At 50.8% G+C, this 14,461-nt stretch overlaps 1 protein-coding gene across 2 annotated transcripts in view; it reads left to right on the top strand.

Moving 5' to 3' along the window:
• GRAMD2A (GRAM domain containing 2A) overlaps positions 1-11,949 on the top strand; it is a 35,722-nt gene extending 23,773 nt beyond the window's left edge. Inside the window, exons 2-12 of one of the 2 annotated variants that reach the window (XM_058541999.1) lie at positions 2,564-2,656; positions 3,481-3,538; positions 3,900-3,975; positions 4,594-4,697; positions 5,312-5,410; positions 5,542-5,613; positions 6,149-6,211; positions 7,215-7,359; positions 7,593-7,692; positions 9,054-9,158; positions 9,670-11,949. In XM_058541999.1, the coding sequence (XP_058397982.1) occupies positions 2,564-2,656; positions 3,481-3,538; positions 3,900-3,975; positions 4,594-4,697; positions 5,312-5,410; positions 5,542-5,613; positions 6,149-6,211; positions 7,215-7,359; positions 7,593-7,692; positions 9,054-9,158; positions 9,670-9,673 (919 nt within the window). In that variant the 3' untranslated portion in view covers positions 9,674-11,949. Of the gene's footprint in view, positions 1-2,563; positions 2,657-3,480; positions 3,539-3,899; positions 3,976-4,593; positions 4,698-5,311; positions 5,411-5,541; positions 5,614-6,148; positions 6,212-7,214; positions 7,360-7,592; positions 7,693-9,053; positions 9,163-9,669 lie in introns of those variants that run through there. The other variant, XM_058542000.1, reaches the window with a different exon arrangement.
• The last annotated feature ends 2,512 nt before the right edge of the window (positions 11,950-14,461 follow it).

The following is a 14,461-nucleotide window of genomic DNA, read 5'->3' as shown; positions in this document are numbered from 1 at the left end:
CTGGGGAAAATATTTGCAAAAATGATAAAAGTAAGGATTAATATTCTCAATAAAGAATTTATACAAATCAAGAAGAAAAACATGAAGATCTTTATAGACAATTCACAGATGAAATTCCAATGGTTAATATATATTTAGAAAAAACTGTTCTACCAGTAAGCAGAAATAGAAATGAAAGCAATATATTTTCACCTATCAAATTTGCAAAGGTGAGATAAAGATAATATCATTCTAGGGCTTGGATGTAGGGAATGGGCACCCTCATATCTTTCTAGGGCTTGGATGTAGGGAATGGGCACCCTCATATCATGCTGATGGCCATGTTAACTGGTATAGCATCTGGAAAGCATTCTGGAAGTGGGTCTAAAGAGTTTGAGAAATGTTCATTCTCAATCCACTGATTTCACTTCTGAGACTATCCCAGGAATGGACAGTGACATGGGAAATTTCTCATGAGATCATGTTAAGCAACAAAAGTAGGGCGTACAAATTATGTGATATATAATCCCACTCATAAATTATATATTTGTGCATAAATATTTTCTTTGGGTGATTTTTGTGGGATTTTTTTTCTTATGGGTGATTTTGATCATCATATTTTATATGTTTTATGTTTCTCATTTTCTATAATGAGCATAAAAAAATGAAGAGGGAACAACAACAACAAAAACCTCTGTGAAATGTGAAACAATGGAACCAAATAAACCCAGAAATTAATGTTGGGAGTCAAAGGGTCAAATCACTGGCGCAACCTGTCACTTTGCAAGATTCAGGAAATATATGTTGATGTGTGTACCAAAACCCTCCATTAGGTTGAGGACAGAGGTCACCAGGCCACATGGCTGTGGCTGGGCTGATTTAGTGGGTGAGGGTATCTGGCTCTGGGTGACACTGGGTACAGCCTGTCCCTTGGTTGGTCTCAGTTTCCTAATTGGTACGGTGGGAGGGGGTCAGACTAGTAATCTCGGAGGATCCTGGGAGATCTTGGCTGAGTCCGTAACTCGGTTCTTTTTTTTTTTTTTAATTATTTTTATTTTTTTCCCCCCAAAGCCCCAGCAGATAGTTGTATGTCATAGCTGCACATCCTTCTAGTTGCTGTATGTGGGACGTGGCCTCAGCATGGCCGGAGAAGCAGTGTGTCGGTGCGCGCCCGGGATCCGACCCGGGCCGCCAGCAGCAGAGCGTGAGCACTTACCTGCTAAGCCACAGGGCCGGCCCCGGTAACTCGGTTCTTGAAGGAGAGAACTTTGACTTGCCCTAGTCACACAGCTGAGAGTGACCGAGCACCGGGATTTGCAGGCTCCAGGTTCTAGCTCCTTATCTGCTAAGATACCAGTGCACAGGACCTTGCTACCTATTTGGGACCACTGCACTGTCCTGTCTTGGCTCTGCTTTTTGGCCAACCTCTCGTCCTGTCAGCCCCTGGGCCCGCTCAGCTGGGGGCTAATTTGACTGCTCAGGCTTTATTGATTCCTAGCCTGTCTGCCCTGGAGGGGCAGGAAATGGGAAACCTCATGCTTTGGAGCTGTTTAGTGGAGGCGTGACTAGAAGAACTAGAAGGACTTACAATTAGGATATACAACCATTTGGGATCCCCCACTTGCCCAGGCCGTTTGGGATTCTCACTTGCCCAGAGAGAGGGTGTCTCCTCCCTCCTGGGCCCTCTCTCTGGGACATTCCCCCCAGCCTCCTTGTGGGGAAAGATTCACACTGAGCTAACATCTGTTGCCAATCTTCCTCTTTTTTTTTCCCCCTCACCAAAGCCCCAGTGCGTGGTCGTATATCCTAGTTGTAAGTTCTTCTATGTGAGCCACTGCCGCGGCATGGCAACTGACAGATAGGTGGTGTGGTTGTGTGACTGGGAAAATGAACCCGAACTGCTGAAGTGGTGAGAGTGCCGAGCTTTAACCACTAGGCCATCAGGGCTGGCTCTCTCTGGGACATTTTTGAGATGGTTTGGCTCTCGGGGCCAAGCTGCCCTGATGGTCCAAAGGTGATCGAGGCCACTTCCTGTTGTGGGACAGCCTCTCCCCTCTCAGCCCACACTCACCTGTGGGCTGACTGGAGTCCACTCCCACACCATCAACTGCATTAGCTCTCAGCTTTGATAAGGCCTCCTGTGTTCAGTGACCTTTCCGAGAACCTGACAGTTTATGGTACTGCTGCCCGGGCACCTCAGAAAATTTTGCTTTCAGTCGTGAGCAAGTCTCAGAGTCCTACCTCCCATGTGCCTTCTCAAGGGTGGTGCTGGAGGCCTAACTCCCCCTGGCCTAACAGCTGCCTGGTGTTGGGGATGAGGTAGATTGATTTTCTTTCCGGCCCAGGCATAAACTGAGCTTCAGGCTTCCAAGAAAGACGGTGTGTGAGACTCCCTCCTCCGTCAGCTGCCCCAGAACCCCTGCCTGAGCTGCTGCCTCCAGACTGTGACATCTTCAGCCTCACCCTGAATGTCAGGGCCAGTCTTGAGTTGGGGCAGAGGTAGCTGCCCTGAGCATGGTGGAGCCGGTAGGGAAAGGTGTCCCCATGAAACCTCCCTTTCTAATGTGGGCCTGTTTCTCCTTAGCAACCAACAGATGCGTGGAAAGACGGCCTCTCCGAAGAGCCCTGTGTCCTGCACAGAGAAACTAGACAGGGTTCAGGCACCCCTGGACTCCGGGTGAGGCCCCCGTCCTGGTCAGCTATACATACAGATTGTGGGTAGGAAGCCCCCAGGATGTGACCTGTTAGAAAGGGGACCTTGAGGCTGAGTTAAGGTGTTAGGTCTGGCATAGGCTGCCCAGGGCCTCTTCCTCCCACTCCCAGGCCTGTCCCAGCGCACTGGGACGTAGCAGAGTCCAGGCTTCTTGGGTTACCAGCCTCCTCCCTGCCCACCTGTCCTCAAGCAAACCTGGCCTGGGCAAAGGTTTGCATTTCAGCACCACCCCTCTCCCCCAGCCTTAGTACATCCATCAGGTGAGTCTGCTGAGCTCCTCACTGCAGAGCTCGGCGGGGAGAAGGCCGCAAGGCGGGCAGTCCTGCCGGGATCATGGCCCATGGCCAGGCCCCCGAGCTGTGAGTCGGACACCTCCATCTCACCCACTCCTCAAACTGGTCCCCATCCCTGTGCTTTATGCTCATTTATTCTTGGGTCTGCTCTTCTGCTTACCCCTTGACCAGAGAAATGGGAGAGGGTTTTTGACACCCAGGGGTGGGGACTCCTAAGCATATCTTGGAGATTGAGGCTCATCTTGGGTGGCCGCTGCTCACACCTGTCTGGGGAGGGCTCTCAGTGACCCCTCCCTGCAGCCAGGAATGCCCTTCCCCAGGGTCGAGCTATGTGCTTACTGTGCTTATCACTTGGCTGTGGCCACTAGAGAAGGGCCCTAGTCTCTAATCTCTGCCCTAAGCTTCTGGCTTGAAGCCAGGGCAGAATTGGCACTGAGGATGCGTGGGCAGGTCTTGAGGGTTCCTTGTCCCTGGAATGGAATGTCTCCTTTGCAGTCTGCACTGGCCCGAAGGCTTGAAGGGTGAAGAGATAAAGAAGTTCAGCCGAGATGCGGTAAGTATGTGGAGGCTGACTTCTCCCTGTCCACCAAGGGAGGGGCCCTAGGCTGCCTGAATTCAGTGACTGTTGGCTCCTTGGCCACCAGGCCTGTCACCAGGAAACCTGAGTGGGTGTCATCTCCTGGGTGGGAGTGGTGCGTTCCCCTCCAGTCATAGGCTGCCTGTCAGGACCCAGCATCACCAGGAGACAAGCTGTGCTTGGAACTCAGCCCTCCACGCCCACTGACTGCTTACTGGCTGCTTCATGCTAAGTCCCTGGGGGGGCCTTTGTGGCATTATTTCCTGGTGGCTAGAGCAGGGCCCCTTTGGTGGACTGATCTCCCAGGACTTCTCAGACCCAGCCCGTGTGTTTGCAGACATTACTGAGTAAATACAACCAGCAATACCACAAGCTGTTTAAGGACATCCCCTTGGAGGAGGTGGTTCTCAAAGGTGAGCCGTCTCCCTGGTGTGGCTGGACAGGCGCCTATAGTGCCCGAGGCCCAAGTCCTCTCCTCTGGAGCCTCCAAAGCACAATTTAGATAGGGGAACTGGCTGCCCTTTGGATGTGCTTCATCTTTTTTTCTTCAAAAGTATGAGAAGGCTGGGCTGGTTTGGGATATGAAATTTAATTTATGAAGGTTTTCTTGAGGAAATGTCAGGGCTTCCAAATCTAATTTTTGTTCTGCTCTTATCAATGACTATTCTCAGGCCTCTCACTGAGCATGTGGGAGCATTTGCACAATCAAGGCCCTCTTTCCAGGGCGGGGCAGGGCAAGGGGTTCTGCCTAAGGGAGTGAGAGTCCAGGCTTGGGGGACCCTTTGGGGCATGGTTTGAGAAAGAGGAAACATCTGGCAGTTTGGTAGGGTGAGGGGGGCAGTCAGGATTCTCAGGAAAGGACTCTTGGGGTGCTGGGGGAATGGGTTGTTTGGGGCCTGGGATTGGGAAGGAGGATTCTGAGGAAGACAGTCCTTGAGGCTGGACTCTGGACTCCTAAGTGTGAGGACCCAGGCCCTGGGGCTTTCCTGCTGACCTTGCTCATGGCGGTCTTCTTTCCTGTGACTTCCCAGTGTGCTCCTGTGCCCTCCAGAGGGACCTCCTCCTCCAGGGCCGGCTCTACATCTCCCCCAACTGGCTCTGCTTCCATGCCAGCCTATTTGGCAAGGATATCAAGGTAGTAATGAGTGGTAAGGGCTGCCATAGCCCAGTGAGGCCCCAGGCCAGGGAAGACACAGCCCCCTGCCCTGCACACACACCTCAGGTCATGCCTGTCTCTCTGCATGCTGGTGAAGCCTCTCACTGTTTGGATGAGCAGCTGCGAGGCATCCCATCCGGTGTCCAGGGGAGTAACCCTGCCCCTTCCAAAACAGGGGTCCCAGTCTAGACGCTACATCTGGCCTGAGCTGGCCTGACCAGTTCACAGCCAGATTATTCTGCCTATGGGTACCTCTGAAATGCCTTCAGAATCAGAGTGGGATGTCACACTTAGGAGGGGCCATAAGTGTGGCCAGGAGGTAGCTCAGGGAACTCCATTACTAGAGTGTGGGATTAGGATGAGAGCCCAGAGTGGTGTGTGCTACCAAAGCTGGGGTGGGGTGCTGGGGATAAGTGGAACGGAAGCCTACACGAGAAGGTGGAAGGTTCAGATACTCTCCCACATGGGGCCAGGCTTCTTCATGGTGTCCATGCTTGGCTTACTGCCAGCTGTGGCTGGGGCCCTATGCAGGAAGCAAAGGGACCATGTCCTTGGGGGTGAGTCTTGAGGGAAGCATGCTTTTCCCCTCTCAGGTGGTCATTCCCGTGGTCTCTGTGCAAATGATCAAAAAACACAAGATGGCGCGGCTCCTTCCCAATGGCCTGGCCATCACCACCAACACCAGCCAGAAGGTCAGTGAGTCTCTGGGCCAGCACTCCCTTGTCAGTCTCCCCAGCCGAGCCCCAGGAACCCATAGCCTGACTCTGGCACACTCTCAAGTCTTTATCACCCTACCCCTTTCTGTTTTCTTTCCATGTCCTAGTATGTCTTTGTGTCACTGCTCTCCCGGGACAGTGTATATGACATGCTGAGGAGGGTGTGCACCCACCTACAGGTATGGAGCTCAGGGGCAGGAGCTGGGCTAGTGGGGACTGGGGTCTTGGGACAAGGCTGTTGGGAGGAGATTGGCCCATCTCTCCAGCACAGGGAGCAGGGGCAGGGAGAGGGGACTACAGGCTTAGGCTCAGTGTATCAGAGGCAGTCCTTGGACTATGTGTCTAGGCTTGTGAGCATGTCTCTTTGAGGCCAGTGGGACCTTGTGTGTCCCCATGTATATGCCCTCACTCGTGCTTCCTCAGCGTAAGGACAGACAGGAGCACATGGCTGCTTCTCAATATGCCTACAACTCTCTCTGGCCTGTGGTGCAGAAGGTGGGAGGGGCAGCAGCATGGGGGAGTACGTTGCCTTGGATTTGCCCTCTGCTCCAGAATTAACTAGAGGGCCCCCTGCAGACTCTGGGAGCTATGTTCCATCTGACCTAAAGTGGCTTATTTGGAGGGAAAGCTCTCTTGGAGAGGGCTAGCACCTCCCCATGTCTGACCTTGGCTGTTCCAGATAGACAAGTGACCCCTGTTCCCTTTTCTCCTCAGCCTTCCAGCAAGAAGAGTCTGAGTGTAAGAGAATTTCCAGAGGAACCTAAGTGCCAGTCTCTGGTGAGAGCTGAGGCTGAGAGCAAAAGCTGCTGCCCTGAGATCGCTGGTGGCTCTGAGGCTTCAGGGCCTCCCAGGCAGGGGCCTACAATGCAGAACTGGGCTGCCAGGCTCATGAGCCAATGGCCATGCTGGCCAGGGGGTCCCCTAGCCTGCCACACTCCATACCATGCAGAGTTACTAGGTCCTGGGGGCAGATTTGCTGACTCTCTGAGCAGAACAGATGTCCAGTCCCTGGAACACTGCCTAGGTTAGATCCCACACCTGTATAGATGCAGAGTCAGTGACCCATCCTCTTTCCTTTAGCAGAGTCAGGATGCCTTCAAGAGGATAGAGCTATCCTTGGGGAATAACTCTAAAGGCTATCACTGTAGAACCCAGACAGACTCAGCTTAGATGTGCGAAGGTCCCAGCAGTTTGCTTTGCTGCGAGGGTTCTGGGTAGGCAGAGCTGAGTTTCTAGAGCAGGGATGGGGGGTGGAAGTGACCCCAGGGTGTTTGAAGCCTCCTTCAGTGACTATTAAGCATTTAGCCAAGCATGCAGTATAACGCTGGGGATAGAAGGTGATGTTCCCATTTTTGTTGACGGGAACCCCGAGTGCCCCCTGCCAAGGTCAGTGACATGCTTAGCATTAGAGCCCAGATTTGAAGGAGTCATGACTTATTCCATCTAAGATACATTGTGCTGAGCTTTCTTGGGCTCAGCTGATCTGAGCAGGTATCGTGGTTGCCTCACATCTTAGATCCTACTGTGGTTCTACACTAGCAGTCTTCAAAGACATCATGTGTTCCCTGGAAGAGTATCTGGTCACAGCAAGGGAGCAGATAGGAGAGACATGTGGTTGCTATGGCAACGATTTCCCCCTCCTGGGTAGCTGCTTCCATGCCTTGCTAGGTATCCATATTGGTAATATCTGGAAAAGCTTTGATAAACCTAGTGTGGGCCCCTTAGGGCAAGTAAGATCCCAAGGGCCATGGTGAGACAGCTTTTCCTGCCTTCTCTGCAGGAAGTCCTCATCCCTGAGATGAAGTGGAGAAAAGTGTGCCCTGCATCTAGCTCCCTGTCCCTCCCAGACAATATCTCTTGTGTCCCTCGGGCATCTGTGGACTCCACAGACGGCTTCTTTCCCTCCAGGAAGCCTCCAGAGTCTGGTGAGTTCAAGGGGCTTGTCCATGGTAACTGCGTGCAAAGACCAGGCTTTCCCTCCTCCCACTTTTGTGAAAAGGGTTCATCACCCCAGCTGGGCTTCTGAGAGCTGTTTCTTTCCCCAAATCCATAAGGGAAAGCCAAGCAGCTTGAGAGAACACGGGGAGGTGGGCAGGCCCTGTGCTGGACTGGGGTCCTGCCTGCCCCAGGAAGATGCCTAACTGGTCTCCTATTGCAGAAAATGCTGTCTGTGAGGAGGAGAAGCTGGAGAAGGAGCCCAGGAGCGATGGGGATCTGAGGCTCTGGGATTATCTGCTCCTCAAGGTCGTCTTCGTGCTGTAGGTGACTATATTGGGGGAAGGGAGCAGACCAATCCAGGTGTTTGGGTGTTTGGAGCAGGGGCCTTGCTGTGGGGAGGTCACTGTCCAGAGCCAGGGGGAGGGTCTGAGTCAACTGCAACTCCTAGCTGGTGTCTGGAGGCCACGTGGCACACCTTCTGTAGCAAGACAAAATATCTCCAGTTTTTATTCTTACAAACCAGTAATTTAGGGTTAAGGCTGCGCAATGGGGAGGGGCAGAATATGAAACTGTTGAAAAAGGAAAAGTTGCACAGGACTGAGGAGGGGGAGGGCTGGCAAAATTGGAGAGGGCCATCACATAGACTCGGAGAGAGCCAGGGCCTTCCTGCTGCTGCCCACCATTAGGGCAGTTTCTGGAACCCCAGACTTGTCTGTAATTCTGCCTAAGGACCAGTAGAGTAGTGAGCATGGTGGGACGTTTTATGAACAGCCAGCCCCTGGCTTCCTTTCACCTAACCTCATTACCTTCCTCTGGCTCTGCTGGCTGGGTTTTTTTTTTTTTTTTTTTGTGAGGAGATTAGCCCTGAGCTAACATCTGCGAATCCTCCTCTTTTTTCTGAGGAAGACTGGCCCTGGGCTAACATCCATGCCCATCTTTCTCCACTTTATTTTTTTATTTTTTTAAGATTTATTTATTTATTTTCCCCCCAAAGCCCCAGTAGATAGTTGTATGTCATAGCTGCACACTCTTCTAGTTGCTGTATGTGGGACGCGACCTCAGCATGTCCAGAGAAGCGATGCGTCGGTGCACGCCAGGGATCTGAACCCCGGGCCGCCAGCAGCGGAGCGCGCGCACTTAACCGCTAAGCCACGGGCCGGCCCTCTCTTTCCACTTTATATGGGACGCTGCCACAGCATGGCTTGACAAGCGGTGCATCGGTGTGCGCCTGGGATCTGAACTGGCGAACCTTGGGCCGCCACAGCGGAGTGCGCGCACTTAACTGCTTGTGCCACCAGGCCGGGCCCTGCTGGCTGGGTTTTGACTGTTAACCTCAGCAGTTGCTGGAGAAATGGGCCTACCGCCTTAGGGAGTAATCTTAGTGGCCTCCCAGTGGAGGCACAGGACCAAGGTGGCTGGTCAAAGGGAAGATGGGCTCAGCTGAAGAACCCAGAACTCCTGCCAGGCTTCGAGGACACCTCCATGCGGATGAGTCTCAGGACCCTCCGTGGCCTCTGGGAAGAAAGACGCCCAGGCCTGAACATAGCTGCAGGGCAAAGGGTTCTTTAATTCCTCCAATTGCAGGAGTAGCTTAGTCCTTACTCCTATTATTGATGAGCCTCTAAAAATACCCTTTTTCTAGAAGAGAGGCTCAACTCCTTCTTGCCCCATCTTTCTCCAGGATCTGCTTCTTGGTCATGTCCTCATCCTATCTGGCATTCCGTATCTCCCAGCTGGAGCAGCAGTTATGCTCACTGAATTGGGATGGCCCAACCCCTCGGCACAGGTGATCCCCTTTCTCTTCCTAATGCCTCTGGAATTGAGGGTTAAGGACAGGAGCCAAAACCTACGGCCAGGCTGCTTGTTACTCTGGCTGGACTTGGCCCTGCCCTTAAGCTGGCTTGATGGCCCTAACCAAGGTTGGGCAGAGTGTACAGGTTACACAGATCCCACTGTGACTCACTCTGTTTTTTTTTTTTTGTGAGGAAGATCAGCCCTGAGCTAACATCCATGCCAATCCTCCTCTTTTTGCTGAGGAAGACTGGCCCTGAGCTAACATCCGTGCCCCTCTTCCTCCACTTTATGTGGGACGCCGCCACAGCATGGCCTGACAAGCGGTGTGTTGGTGCGTGCTTGGGACCCGAACCCGGGCTGCCAGCAGCAGAGCGCGCACACTTAACCACTACACCACAGGGCCGGCCCCGTGACTCACTCTTATGCGGGTAGAAAGGCTTCACTGACCTGTCTGCCTGCCTTCTAGGCCTTTTCTCTGATCTGGGCATGTCTCCTGTGTGCAGGTAACAGCTACTTGGCCTTTGTCCCCACTCCTCCAAGAAGAATGCTCTGGGTGCTGAGGTTCCATCTACGATCCCCTTGGTTTATGCTGCTGCTGCTGTGCTGAGACTGAGTATGAAGGAAAATATTCCAGATCCCTCTTCCTCCCCACAACTCTTCTCCCTCCTTGAATGAGTGATCTGAAGTACTCGTTTACAAAGCTCCTGTAATTTTGGGACTCAGACAAAAAGCCAGATTTTTGGAAACAGCTGCGGAATTCTGTATACTAAGCTTCAGCAACCACTTAAATGAAAAAAAAAAATTGTTCCTCGGAAATAGTTCTGGCACACAGGCAGAGCAATAGGGGCCACCCCAAGGGACAAAGGCCATGATTGGATACCTGGAATGTGGCTCTCTGTGACATGGCTCACTCCAGTGGTGGGACAGGGGCCAGAACCCAAACCACCAGTGTGGGCTCTGCTCTCTCCCAACATACTCTCTCCCACTACTCTGCCAGCTCTCATTGGAGCCTCTGAGAGTCCTTGTTCTGGGGCCCAAAGGCTTCTCTGCAGGGAGCCAGGCCCCTATCAGGCCTAGGGCAGACTGGAGGGAGGTTGGGGCAGGCTATGTACGAGGAGAGGAGGGCTTGTGGCCAGGATTCCAGCAAGAGAGGAATGTTCATGCTCTGTGCTGAGGCTTTGTTCTGGCCCCTCACGAGGAGGCTGGCTGAATCTGGGAGGACACTACCCACAGCAGGGGACAGTGGCAGGGGCTATGAAGGAGAACAGAGGTCCAGCATTCTGTGTCCTCAGCTGTCCCTGGTGAGATAGGTAGAGGAGGGCCTTTGATCACTATGGTCACAGACCTGGTAGTAGATCGTCTCCTGGTGTGCTCAAACATTTCCAAGGTGCCCCAGGTGGGAAGTAGGGGATGGGAAGGGTGGTGGCTTTAATTTGAGATCTTGCTCTGTACTCCCTGCCTGACTGCCTGGATCTCAGGCAGGGCCAACAGCAGCCTGCTGGAGAGGCTTGGTGAGGCAGCTGGGTATGACTGTGTTGGACCACCACAGGGCAGAGCTTACTCATGTCACCTGCAGTTAGTGTGTTGCAGGCTGTGGAGGAGGGTCTTCCACTCTATGGGCTCTGTTCTCCATGAGTAAGGTAGAGGTGTCCAAGGTGGGCCTGGTATAGTGCAGGGACCAGGCCAAGGAGGTCTGTCTGATACCTTTGGGGACAAGAGAGGGATGAGAAGAGTGGACATAGCTTTGACTTACAGATTCCTCCTTCTCTGTCAAGGCCTTCTCTATTCTAAAAAGCTTCTCTGTGCCTCAGAACTCTGGCTTGCTCTCTCTGGGACTCCTATCTGCTAAGATAGTGCCTTTGGAAGTTCTGGAAGGGCCTTAGTGAGGAGGCCAGATATCAGGGAAAGTCACTGGTGATGGGGTGGGTGGTGTCAGAAATAGCTGCTGTTTTTCCCTCTTCAGACACCTGAGAGGTTAATTGGGGAGAAATCCAGGTGGAAATTGATTTTAGAGTTGCGATTGTCTGTCCTGTTTATGACAAAGCCAAATGACGATTGGAGGGACTGACAGTAGGTGATAACTCCCTATGCTCAGACTGGAGGTCTCTTCATCCTCTCCTCATCCCAGGTTCTAGGATTAAGCTTGGGCCTGGCCTTGTGGGTTGCTTGCACCAAATCTGTATGTCTCAGGTGAAATTCATTGTTCCATTCTCCTCACAGTGCCACACTGGATGAATGCCCATGCTGTTTTTGGAACAAGCCCCCTTCATCACTCCTTTCCATGATATTTTCAGGGAAATAATCCTGCTTGCCCCAGTGGCTCCTCTCCCTGGTCCTTGCTGAAGGGCAAGGAGAACAGGTCCATTTTCTGAGTCTTGCTAGGTTGAGCCAGAGGCCGTGAGAGGTGCCAAGTCATGGGTGGCTGTGCCAAGATGCTGGTGAACCTAGTCTCCAGCCATGCCCCAGGCTCAGAAAGGGCAAGAGGCATGCTATAGGGCCTGTATGGAGGCCCTCTTGGGGGCCAGGCTTTGAGCAGGATGACTGTGCCTGTCCCTCTGGAGGGCCCTCTCTCTCTTTCTCTCTTTTGTCCCCCAGCCTGGTCCTCTGGGGCCAGTGTACCCTCTATTGTGCTCATTTATAAACTGTGTGTATTTATACAGACCTGCTTGCATTGGCTGATGCTCCTCTAATTCCCTGAGAGTCTGGTTCAACTATCCTTGGGTTGTTCCACTATGGCATTAGCCTTTGAAAATATTTTTAAATAAAAAATTTGATTTTTCTAGTGTCCTGTGGTATGGAAAGTTCGTTTTTTATCTTTTGACTACTCACTAAAGGTACTCTTACATATTTGGCACCAAGGAGACTGATGGAACCCAAGTCATTCCCAGAATCCCAAGTACTCTGCAAATTTCACAGGACTTTAGCTGAGCTGACTCATACTTCAGGCATATGAGGAAGGGTGAGGATGGCCACGGCAAACCGCCGCAGTCTTCTGCCTTTGTTGGGTGGACACTGAGAACACTTCCCCATTTCTCCTGGGCATCTCCAAAGCAATGTCCCTAGTTCGAATAGTACTGTGCTTCTGATTCAAGAATTAAAGTCTGGAACTCAGAGCCAGAAAACTCGTATGTCCTTTTCTATAACATTGAGCCTAGATTAGGGAGGTTAAATTCCAATTTGGGCCACATCACCTTTCTTTCTCCCTAGGATGCCCCCTCCAGTAGTGATTCATTCATTCAGTAAATATTGAGCTCAGACTATGAGCCGGCTACTATGCTAGGCAGGGGGGTTATAGCAGTGAACATGTCAGGTAATATCTCTGTGTCTCCATGGCACTTAAGTCCCATGTAAACATAAGTTCCAAGTAAGTATGTAAACAAATAAGGTGATTGCAGGTTATGACTAAGTTCCATGAAGGAAAGAAATAGTGATATGAGATAGAGTAAATAGGGAGATGGCTTTAGATGGGTGGGCCAGAAAGTTTCTCTGAAGTGACATTTAAGCTGGTGCTTCAAGGATGAGAAGCCAGTCATGGGAGGAGCTGGGAAAAGAGCATTCCTGGCAAATGGATCAGTAACTGCAAAGATAGGAAAGAGATCCTTTCTCTCTGAGGAACAGAGAGACTGTGTGCATGACTCAGATACTAATCAAGTGGGAGAGTGACATGAAAGAGGTTGGAGAGGTCAACTCCACAAGAACAAAGCAAACAACCTATTTAAAAATGGGCAGAAGACTTGAATAGACATTTCTCCAAAGAAGAGATACAAATGGCCAACAAGCACATGAAAAGATGCTCAACATCACTACTCATTAGGGAAATGCAAATCAAAACCAGATACCACTTCATACCCACTAGGATGGCTACTATCAAAGAAATAGAAAATAACTGTTGGTGAGGATGTGGAGAAATTGGAACCCTTATGCACTGTTGGTGGGAATGCAAAGTGGTGCAGCCACTGTGGAAAACAATATGGCAATTTTAAGAAAAATTAAAAACAGAATTACTATATGATCCAGTAATTACACTTATGGGTATACATCCAAAAGAATTGAAAGCAGGGTCTCAAACAGCTATATGTACACCCATGTTCACAGCAGCATTATTCACAATAGCCAAAAGGTGGAACCAACCCAGGTGTCTATTGACAGATGAATGGATAAATAAAATGTAGTATATATATACTATGGAATATTACACAACCTTAAAAAGGAAGACAGTTCTGACACATGTGACAACATGGATGAACCTTGAGGACATTATGCTAAGTGAAATAACAAAGACATACTGTATAATTCCACTTATATGAGATACTTAGGGTAGTCAAATTCATAGAAACAGTAGAATGGTGGTTGCAAGGGGCTGGAGGGAAGGGAAATGAAAGTTACTGTTTAGTGGGTATAGAGTTTCAGTTTTGCAAGATGAAAAGAGTTCTGGAGATGGTGGTGATGGTTGCACAATAACATGAATGTCCTTCATACTATGGAACTACATGCTTAAAAATAAGATGATAAATTTTATGTGTATTTTACCACACACAAAAATATAGGTTGGAGAGGTAGGCAGGAGAAGGGAGTTGGGATTTTATATGATCCCTGGGTACTGTAGTTCAGATCTGCACATTTGGAGCTGGTAGGCTCAGTGTTTGCTGAAACCAAGTGTTTTCCTTTGCTAGAAGAAATAAACATGAGGATATAATATGCAGAAAAATATGGTTGATGATCTACATGTGATAGTATACCCCCTTTTCACTATTCCCAGGGACTGGTTCATAGCAGCAGCATCACAGAGAGAGCATATAATCTTATTTATATTTTTAATGGAAATGAGCTAACGTTATAAGGGAGAAATAACGGCCTTAAATTTGGGAAAACAGAGGGAAATATACATATATATTATGCAGGAGCCTCAGTTTTGCAACGTGGGCCTTAGCCAGATGAAGAAGGGTCACGGGAGGGGCAGGAGTTCTAATGAAAAGGGCATTCATTTACGAGGGGAGCTCCGGGAGAACTGCATCCCACCAGAGACATCCTGGGAGTAAGAAACTGTTCCCACCCCCACTCCCCGGCGCTCAACCAGGCAGCCCTAGCCCTCCTGGTGGACATGGCATTAGGACACCTATGGAGCTGGATGAGGTCCTAAACCTGTGCTGCTCCTCTCTTCCAACCTGCTGGGCCACAGGATTAGGGTGTCCAAGGGCAGAGAAACGTCTCAGAGAAGGCTCTTCTCTTTGCCTCAGGCCTGCGAGTGAAGCCAGATCCCTAGGCTGGTATCTCTCTGAGGAGGAAGAGATGCCA

The sequence above is a fragment of the Diceros bicornis genome, chromosome 5, assembly GCF_020826845.1.
Source record: "Diceros bicornis minor isolate mBicDic1 chromosome 5, mDicBic1.mat.cur, whole genome shotgun sequence".
NCBI lineage: Eukaryota > Metazoa > Chordata > Mammalia > Perissodactyla > Rhinocerotidae > Diceros > Diceros bicornis.
The sequence above is the reverse complement of the archived record's forward strand: the minus strand, read 5'-3'. Positions and strand labels throughout refer to the sequence as shown.